Consider the following 10,047-nt stretch of genomic DNA (forward strand, 5'->3'; position numbering starts at 1 on the left):
TACCACAAGGCTGGAAGAGCACAATTGTCTCCAATGTCTTTGTATGATGGAGGATTACCAGGACCCCTCATTGGAGACCCCTGAGCTCCATCCTTGGGGGGGAGGGGTTCACATACCTTTGGCCATGCAGTGTATACTGTATATCCATTTTGCTGTATTTTTCATCTTTTTTTCCTTTATTTTGTTTTTTCCGTGTTTGTTGTTCCTCCCTCAGCTCCCCGGAGGACCTCTCCTCCCTCAGCACCCCGAAGGTCCTCTCCTCCCTCAGCACCCCGGAGGACCTCTCCTCCCTCAGCCCCCCGGAGGACCTCTCCTCCCTCAGCACCCCGGAGGTCCTCTCCTCCCTCAGCCCCCCGGAGGACCTCTCCTCCCTCAGCACCCCGAAGGTCCTCTCCTCCCTCAGCACCCCGGAGGACCTCTCCTCCCTCAGCCCCCCGGAAGTCCTCTCCTCCCTCAGCACCCCGGAGGTCCTCTCCTCCCTCAGCACCCCGGAGGACCTCTCCTCTCTCAGCACCCCGGAGGACCTCTCCTCCCTCAGCCCCCCGGAGGACCTCTCCTCCCTCAGCACCCCGGTGGACCTCTCCTCCCTCAGCCCCCCGGAGGACCTCTCCTCCCTCAGCACCCCGGAGGACCTCTCCTCCCTCAGCACCCCGGAGGTCCTCTCCTCCCTCAGCACCCCGGAGGTCCTCTCCTCCCTCAGCACCCCGAAGGTCCTCTCCTCCCTCAGCACCCCGGAGGACCACTCCTCCCTCAGCCCCCCGGAGGACCTCTCCTCCCTCGGCCCCCCGGAGGACCTCTCCTCCCTCGGCACCCCGGAGGACCTCTCTTCCCTCGGCCCCCCGGAGGACCTCTCCTCCCTCGGCACCCCGGAGGACCTCTCCTCCCTCGGCACCCCGGAGGACCTCTCCTCCCTCGGCCCCCCGGAGGACCTCTCCTCCCTCGGCACCCCGGAGGTCCTCTCCTCCCTCGGGACCCCGGAGGACCTCTCCTCCCTCAGCCCCCCGGAAGTCCTCTCCTCCCTCAGCACCCCGGAGGTCCTCTCCTCCCTCGGCACCCCGAAGGTCCTCTCCTGCCTCGGGACCCCGGAGGACCTCTCCTCCCTCAGCCCCCCGGAAGTCCTCTCCTCCCTCAGCACCCCGGAGGTCCTCTCCTCCCTCAGCACCCCGGAGGACCTCTCCTCCCTCAGCACCCCGGAGGTCCTCTCCTCCCTCAGCACCCCGGAAGACCTCTCCTCCATGTCCTTCTCCCGGTGATATGTGTTGGTCATTATGTTTTTTAATAAATTGTGTGATCCTCCTGTTACTGTCTGGCCTATCATTGTTGGTAGAAGAGTCCGACTTTTCCATGTCCAGACCACAGCTGACCTATGAAGTAACGTCACGTGGAGTCTCCATGGACAGCAGGCTTTGGACCCCCCCAACCTGAGGAGGATAAAGTGTTCCTGAGATGATCAGCAATGAAGAAGTGGCGTGGAGACTGGAGTGAAGAAGCATTGAGTACTGAGGCGGGGGGCTGGGATGTTTTCAGGAAGCTATGTACAGCACCCTGCTGGCCCCTCCCACCAGCCATGATCTGCCTGCATTACATAGAGAAGCATAGAGACCCCCAGGGCTGAGGGTTTCTGGATGGGTTATGGAGGCAGGGGGCTGTGATGTTTTGAGGAAGCAATGTACAGCTCCCTGCTGGCCCCTCCCACCATCCATAATCTGCCTGCATTACATAGAGAAGCACAAAGACCCCCAGGGCTGAGGGTTATGGAGGCCGGGGACTGTGATGTTTTCAGGAAGCTATGTACAGCCCCTTACTGGCCCCTCCCACCATCCATAATCTGCCTGCATTACATAGAGAAGCACAGAGACCCCCAGGGCTAAGGGTTTCTGGGAGAGTTATGGAGGCCGGATGCTGTCATGTTTTGAGGAAGCCAGGGTCGGACTGACAACTCATGGGGCCCCTGGGCAATAGGGGATCATGGGGCCCCTGTGTCCTTGCCCAAATTCAAAAAACCCTACGAAAAAGGTACCAGGGGCATCTCATGGGGCCCCCTACTGACCCTGTGTCCTCAGGCAGTGCCTGAGTTTCCAGATGGCCAGTCTGCCCCTGGAGGAAGCTATGTTGGCCCCTGCCACCAGCCATAATCTGCCTGTACTACATAGAGAAGCCCAGAGACCCCCAGGGCTGAGGGTTTCTGGAAGAGTTATGGAGGCAGGATGCTGTGATGTTTTGAGGAAGCTATGTACAGCTCCCTGTTGGCCCCTCCCACCAGCCATAATCTGCCTGTACTACATAGAGAAGCACAGAGACCCCCAGGACTGAGGGTTTCTGGAAGAGTTATGGAAACAGGATGCTGTGATGTCTTCAGGAAGCTATGTACAGCCCCCTGTTGGCCCCTCCCACCATCCATAATCTGCCTGTACTACATAGAAAAGCACAGAGACCCAGTGATGACATCACTGGGACTAATATAAGGTATGGAATGACAATGGAAAGGTCTCATTTATAAATGTCATTCATATGATGATAAGGGAGGGGGGCCCAAGGACAGGGAATGTAGGCACCCCACCCACAACTGATGGGACTGGGATGAGGAATGTCCCTCCAGGGATGAGGTTCCCCGGCTCTGTGTATCCAGGGGGGGGTTTGGGGAGGCTGGAATTCGGTTGTCACGTCTATGTGGAATTCTCACCCTTGGCTCTGAGTACATAAAGGCTGAGTGTGCAGAGCGATCGGCGAGGACGTTCCCGACAGACGCAATGAGCGCCCCGAAGTCAGAGTACCTGTGTAAAGTGCTGGTTCTGGGGGACCTCGGGGTGGGGAAGACGTCGATCGTCCAGCGCTACGTCCACAACATCTACTCCCAGTGCTACCGGGCCACCATCGGGGTGGACTTCGCTCTGAAGATGGTGACCTGGGACAAGGACACCATGGTGAGACTACAGCTGTGGGACATCGCCGGTGAGTCCCTTCCCTTCCCGGGACCCAACAGGTCCTCCATCCCACCAGTCATGGCGGCTTTTGTTCATCTGGTGATCCTGCCAGTAACACAGCTCCCTATGGTGTCCCCTCCATCTATGAAGGACATCTTTGGACAGCAGCATTGTCAGCGTGGGTGGGGGAGGGTTAGATGGACTAGCAGGTTTAGATACACTAACACACTGAAGCCGAACTCCAGCTCAGTCACAGAGGTTTCCGTTCCTTTCGGGGTGAAGGTTTTCCATCAATAATGACGGCAGATCATTGTCAGCACCCCTGTCAGTGGGGTTCCCTCTTAGTGCCTGGTCTAGTCAAGGGGAAACAGACTTACTGGCAGGATCACCAGGTGAAAAGAAAGGGAAAAACCTAAAAAAGAAAAGGAAGGCCTCTGTCACACGGCAGACTCTTCGTTGGGATCCGTCCGCTGAGCAGGGGGATGACAGGACCGGTCCGATCATGGGCACGCTGTCCTCTATGGGGGGGTCGGAGGGAAATGGAGCATCCCATCCACTCCGGATCAGAATGTATGTCGGCGGGTGACAACCGGGTCCATTTACATCCCACCGCCCACAGAGGAGAATGGGGGTTCTGATTGGGTCCCCCTGAAAAACAGACAGACGGACCGGATCAGAACATTCATGTGAAGCCGCCATATCTAAGGACTGGCAAGCTGCAATACAGGACATTAATATATATGGGTCCCCCCAGGGGCGGACTGACCATTTGGAAACTCAGGCACTGCCCGAGGGCCCAGGGTCAGTAGGGGGCCCCATGAGATGCCCCTGGTACCTTTTTCATAGGCTTTTTTGAGTTTGGGCAAGGACACAGGGGCCCCATGATCCCCTATTGCCCGGAGGCCCCATAAGTTGTCAGTCCGCCCCTGGTCCCCCCAACATCCCCCCCCTTCCTGTGCCGGCCGGCCCATTTCCTGGTATGAAGTCTCTTCTCCGGTGATCCCGCCAGTCCCTCTACTTTCCTATTACTGACCACACTAGGCATGACAGCACAGCATGGTCAGTTCTCTAGCTGTGCTGGGAACTCAGCCTGCTCTCCTTCAGTCATCAGACTCGTCCTCACACCCCCCTCCAACCCCCGCACAGCCATACATTGGGAAGACCAGTGTACTGTTGTTTCTCTTCCCCACCTCCCTATGCAGCTGAGAACATGTGATCATTTATAATGTTTTCCCTTCTTTTCTGTATTACACTGAATGGGGTAATCTACGCGGTGACCCCCATACTGCCACGGCGAGCCCCAAATATTGTGCATTCCCGCCATTGAGCCAGGGAAGATGGAAGTCCCGCCCCCTCGCAGTCTGACACCCGGGTACTCATTGTTAATGTGCTAGCTGAGAAATATACTGTCCTGTATACTGTGTGTATATATATATATACTGGGCTATATGTGATTGTGTGTGTGTGTATACAGTGCAGGAAATGTGTATTTGCTCCCCCGCTGATGGTGAATGTTCGCCCCTCACACAGAAACGATCGGTCTAACAATGGAATGTTCGCCCCTCACACAGAAACGATCGGTCTAACAATGGAATGTTCGCCCCTCACACAGAAACGATCGGTCTAACAATGGAATGTTCGCCCCTCACACAGAAATGATCGGTCTAACAATGGAACGTTCGCCCCTCACACAGAAACGATCGGTCTAACAATGGAATGTTCGCCCCTCACACAGAAACGATCGGTCTAACAATGGAATGTTCCCCCTCACACAGAAACGATCGGTCTAACAATGGAATGTTCGCCCCTCACACAGAAACGATCGGTCTAACAATGGAATGTTCGCCCCTCACACAGAAACGATCGGTCTAACAATGGAATGTTCGCCCCTCACACAGAAACGATCGGTCTAACAATGGAATGTTCGCCCCTCACACAGAAACGATCGGTCTAACAATGGAATGTTCGCCCCTCACACAGAAACGATCGGTCTAACAATGGAATGTTCGCCCCTCACACAGAAATGATCGGTCTAACAATGGAATGTTCGCCCCTCACACAGAAACGATCGGTCTTACAATGGATTGGTCTTACAATCGGTGTAACACTGAGAGACAGAATACAACAACAAATTCAGCAGAAATGCGTCTAACAAATGATGACGGATCTGCATGTTCATGAGGGAAAGAAGGATTTGATCCCCTATCATTCAGCAGGATTTCTGGCTCCCAGGTGTCTCTCATACAGGTAACAAGCTGAGATTAGAAGCAGTCTCTTAAAGGGAGTGCTGCTAATCTCATTGTGTTACCTGTATAAAAGACACCTGTCCACAGGAGCCATCAAACCATCAGATTCCAAACTCTCCACCATGGCAAAGACCAAAGAGCTGCCCAAGGATGTCAGGGACAAGATGGTAGACCTACACAAGGCTGGACTGGACTACCAAACTATGGCCAAGCAGCTTGGTGAGAAGGTGACAACAGTTGGTGCAATCATTCACAAATGGAAGAAACACAAAACAAGTGTCAGTCTCCCTAGGTCTGGTGCACCATGCAAGATCTCACCTCGTGGAGTGTCAATGATCATGAGAACAGTGAGGAATCATCCCAGAACTACACGTGAGGATCTTGTCAATGATCTCCAGGCAGCTGGGACCACAGTCACCAAGAAAACAATTGGTAACACACTACGCCGACAAGGACTGAAATCCTGCAGTGCCCGCACGGTCCCTCTGCTCAAGAAAGCCCATGTCCAGCCCGTCTGAAGTCTGCCACTGAACATCTGAATGATGCAGAGGAGGACTGGTGGGAAGTGTTGTGGTCAGAGGAGACCAAAATCCAGCTCTTTGGCATCAACTCAACTCGCCGTGTTTGGAGGAGGAGGAATGCTGCCTATGACCCCAAGAACACCATCCCAACTGTGAAACGTGGTGGTGGAAACATTCTGCTTTGGGGGGGGTTCTGCTAAGGGGACAGGACAACTGCACCGCATCAAAGGGACGATGGACGGGGCAATGTACCCTCAAATCTTGGGGGAGAACCTTCTTCCCTCAGCCAGGGCATTGAAAATGGGTGGTGGATGGGTGTTCCAGCATGACAGTGACCCAAAACACACGGCCAAGGCAACAAAGGAGCGGCTCAAGAAGAAGCACATTAAGGCCCTGGAGTGGCCTAGCTAGTCTCCACACCTTCATCCGATTGAAAATCTGTGGAGGAGCTGAAAGTTCGAGTTGCCAAACGTCAGCCACCAAACCTTAATGACTTGGAGAGGATCTGCCAAGAGGAGTGGGCCAAAATCCCTCCTGAGATGTGTGCGAACCTGGGGGCCAACTCCAGGAAACGTCTGACCTCTGTGATGGCCAACAAGGGATTGGCCACCAAGTACTAAGTCATGTTTTGTGAAGGGGATCAAATCCTTCTTTCCCTCATGAACATGCAGATCAGTCATCATTTGTTAGACGCATTTCTGCTGAATTTGTTGTTGTATTCTGTCTCTCAGTGTTACACCGAACATTCCATTGTTAGACCGATCATTTCTGTGTGAGGGGCGAACATTCCATTGTTAGACCGATCGTTTCTGTGTGAGGGGCGAACATTCCATTGTTAGACCGATCATTTCTGTGTGAGGGGCGAACATTCCATTGTTAGACCGATCATTTCTGTGTGAGGGGCAAACATTCCATTGTTAGACCGATCGTTTCTGTGTGAGGGGCGAACATTCCATTGTTAGACCGATCATTTCTGTGTGAGGGGCGAACATTCCATTGTTAGACCGATCGTTTCTGTGTGAGGGGCGAACATTCCATTGTTAGACCGATCATTTCTGTGTGAGGGGCGAACATTCCATTGTTAGACCGATCGTTTCTGTGTGAGGGGCGAACATTCCATTGTTAGACCGATCGTTTGTGTGTGAGGGGCGAACATTCCATTGTTAGACCGATCATTTGTGTGTGAGGGGCGAACATTCCATTGTTAGACCGATCGTTTGTGTGCGAGGGGCGAACATTCCATTGTTAGACCGATCGTTTCTGTGTGAGGGGCGAACATTCCATTGTTAGACCGATCGTTTCTGTGTGAGGGGCGAACATTCCATTGTTAGACCGATCGTTTGTGTGTGAGGGGCGAACATTCCATTGTTAGACCGATCATTTCTGTGTGAGGGGCGAACATTCCATTGTTAGACCGATCGTTTGTGTGTGAGGGGCGAACATTCAGCATCAGAGGGGGGCAAATACACATTTCCTTCACTGTATATATATTGTATACAGTCCGGGGGAGGGGTGTATATATATTGTATACAGTCTGGGGGGAGGGGTATATATATATTGTATACAGTCTGGGGGGAGGGGTGTATATATATTGTATACAGTCTGGGGGGAGGGGTGTATATATATTGTATACAGTCCGGGGGAGGGGTGTATATATATTGTATACAGTCCGGGGGAGGGGTGTATATATATATTGTATACAGTCCGGGGGGAGGTGTATATATACTGTATATTGTATACAGTCCGGGGGGAGGGGTATATATATATTGTATACAGTCCGGGGGAGGGGTGTATATATATATTGTATACAGTCTGGGGGGAGGGGTGTATATATATTGTATACAGTCTGGGGGGAGGGGTGTATATATATTGTATACAGTCCGGGGGAGGGGTGTATATATATTGTATACAGTCCGGGGGAGGGGTGTATATATATTGTATATGCAGGGGGAGGAGCTTGTCTTTGTGTCTGGTGATCCAGCGATTGTTGTGCGATGTGTTCTGGCTATGACCAGGGACCGGCGGGGACTCGGATGGATGGCTCCATGCAATGTATAGATATGTTTCCATCGTTGTCCTCCATTTTCTGCTTTCAGATGGAAGTCATGTGACGGGGTGACAACACCAGAGAGCAATTGGTGAACAGGGAGAGAGCGTTGTCACCCTGCAGCAGGAAGTGCCTGATCAGGGACCGCCCTGGCGGGATCACTGGGGATTATTGCGGATGATTTTAGATGATATTATAGATGAATGTCACACCCCTCCCCCAACCTCTGATTGCTCGTACTCAGGTCAGGAGCGGTTCGGTCACATGACCCGGTTATATTACCGCCAGGCGGCCGGGGCGTTGGTGGTCTGCGATTTGGGCCGGGCCGCCACCCTGCAATCCGTCCATCGATGGAAGGAAGATTTGGACTCCAAGGTGTCCCTGAAGAACGGGAACCCGATCCCCACCCTCCTGATCGGAAACAAGTGCGACCTGATCCCTTATGGGGGCCACAGCCAACAGCTGGAGGAGCTGGGCCAGCAACTTGGATTTACAGATTGTCACATGACCTCTGCTAAGGTAACCGCTGTCTATATGATTGGGGGAGGGGGGAGCGGGGCTAGGGGGCGAGGACACAATTCTGCACTATACCCCTCCCCCCTCCTAATGTATAATGCTCCGCCCACAACTGTCTTTTCTTCCTCCAGGAGAACGTGAACATCCATGAGGCCATGTCGTGTCTGATCCGAGCGATGATCGCACACATGGAGGATTCGGGGGCTGCAGACCACGCCGCCATTGTGAAACCCACTCGTCATCATCGCCGCTACACCCAAGCATGCTCCCAGTGTTGTCACTTCTAGTGATGGGGGAGGGGCGGGACATACCCAGGGGGAGGAGCCCAATGGAGGGTTGTATCTGTCCATTATCATCCAATGGGGTGAGATCTGAGACCCGTCACCCTCATCAACAGGACGTCCGACTGATATTTATGTTCCCTGAAGGACGGCGCCATGATTGTCTGGGCATCATCCAAGGACTGAGAGGTGACCCCGTCATGTATATCCTGGGGAGACTGAGGAAATGCTTGCTCCTGCTTGCAGCAGACTGATGACATCATCTCTGCCTAGGCAGAGTCAGTGACTGGCACTGGGGGATGGCTTTGTAATGATAAAAGGCGGAGCCTCTGTGAAGTATGACACCATTGCTCTGTATGGTGTCATGTCAGGGATTTGTTCATACAGACCGCTCCCGGGAATTCTCGCCTTTCTATCAGGAAAGAGGAGGATCTCTCCAGGGGAAGTGCCGGACTTACGGAGCCATTATCGGCCAATCAGGTTGTGTGTTCCATATATGATGGTGGCAGCGGCCAATGAGAAGGCTGTACAATGTGTATCGGATGTATTGATCCTCTTCCTCATCAATGACTATCAGAGCCGAGATCAGCGGACCTTCCGATCATTATTGATAACTCCGCCTCTGCGATCTCCTATCATGAAGATGATTTGTCATCAATAATGAACTTGTCTCGTCTCATGTGATCAATAAAGAGGTTGTAACAATGACTGAGAGTGAGCATCACACCGCCACCCCGCATCACTGGGACCCGAACCTCCAGGGGCCCAGACATTCCCCTCCCCCTCCTCCTTCAGAGGCCCAGACACTCCCCACCCCCTTCCTCAGGGGTCCTGACACTCCCCTCCCCCTCCTCCCTCAGAGGCCCAGACACTCCCCTCCCCCTCCTCCCTCAGAGGCCCAGACACTCCCCACCCCCTTCCTCAGGGGTCCTGACACTCCCCTCCCCCTTCCTCGGGCCAAGACACTCCCCTCCCCCTCCTCCCTCAGAGGCCCAGACACTCCCCTCCCCCTCCTCCTTCCTCAGAGGCCCAGACACTCCCCTCCCCCTTCCTCAGGGGTCCAGACACTCCCCTCCCCTTCCTCCTTCAGGGGCCCAAACATTCCCCTCCCCCTCTTCCTTCCTCAGAGGCCCAGACACTCCCCTCCCCCTCCTCCTTTTTCAGGGGCTCAAACACTCCCCTCCCCCTTCCTCAGAGGCCCAGACACTCCCCTCCCCCTCCTTCCTCAGGGGTCCTGACACTCCCCTACCCCTCCTCTTTCCTCAGGGGCCCAGACACTCCCCTCCTCCGAGTTCCTTACACTCCCCTCCCCCTACTCCTTCCTCAGGGGCCAATACACTGCCCTCCCCCTACTCCTTCCTTGGGGGTCCTGACACTCCCCTCCCCCTCCTCCTTCCTCATGGGCCAAGACACTCCCCTCCCCCTCCTCCTTCCTCAGAGATCCTGACACTCCCCTCCCCCTCCTCCTTCCTCAGGGGCCCAGACACTCCCCTCCTCCTTCCTCAGGGGTCC

General features: G+C 54.3%; 2 protein-coding genes across 2 annotated transcripts; both read left to right on the forward strand.

Moving 5' to 3' along the window:
* Positions 1-84: 84 nt before the first annotated feature.
* LOC149458089 (uncharacterized) lies at positions 85-1,440 on the forward strand (the record flags this gene model as incomplete). Its single annotated transcript, XM_089682725.1, has 3 exons — positions 85-389; positions 579-686; positions 795-1,440. Coding segments are annotated over 3 exons (1,044 nt in total), but the record flags the coding sequence as incomplete, so codon positions are not given.
* Positions 1,441-2,736: 1,296 nt separating this feature from the next.
* On the forward strand, positions 2,737-9,243 carry LOC149458090 (ras-related protein Rab-38-like). Its single transcript, XM_089682717.1, has 3 exons — positions 2,737-2,952; positions 7,983-8,257; positions 8,386-9,243. Exons 1-3 carry the CDS (start codon positions 2,751-2,753, stop codon positions 8,539-8,541), a joined length of 633 nt encoding a protein of 210 aa, XP_089538843.1. The 5' UTR covers positions 2,737-2,750; the 3' UTR covers positions 8,542-9,243.
* The last annotated feature ends 804 nt before the right edge of the window (positions 9,244-10,047 follow it).

This window comes from Staurois parvus, unplaced genomic scaffold, assembly GCF_062004578.1.
Source record: "Staurois parvus isolate SC_StPar_1 unplaced genomic scaffold, SC_StPar_1.0 ptg000296l, whole genome shotgun sequence".
NCBI classification, from domain to species: domain Eukaryota; kingdom Metazoa; phylum Chordata; class Amphibia; order Anura; family Ranidae; genus Staurois; species Staurois parvus.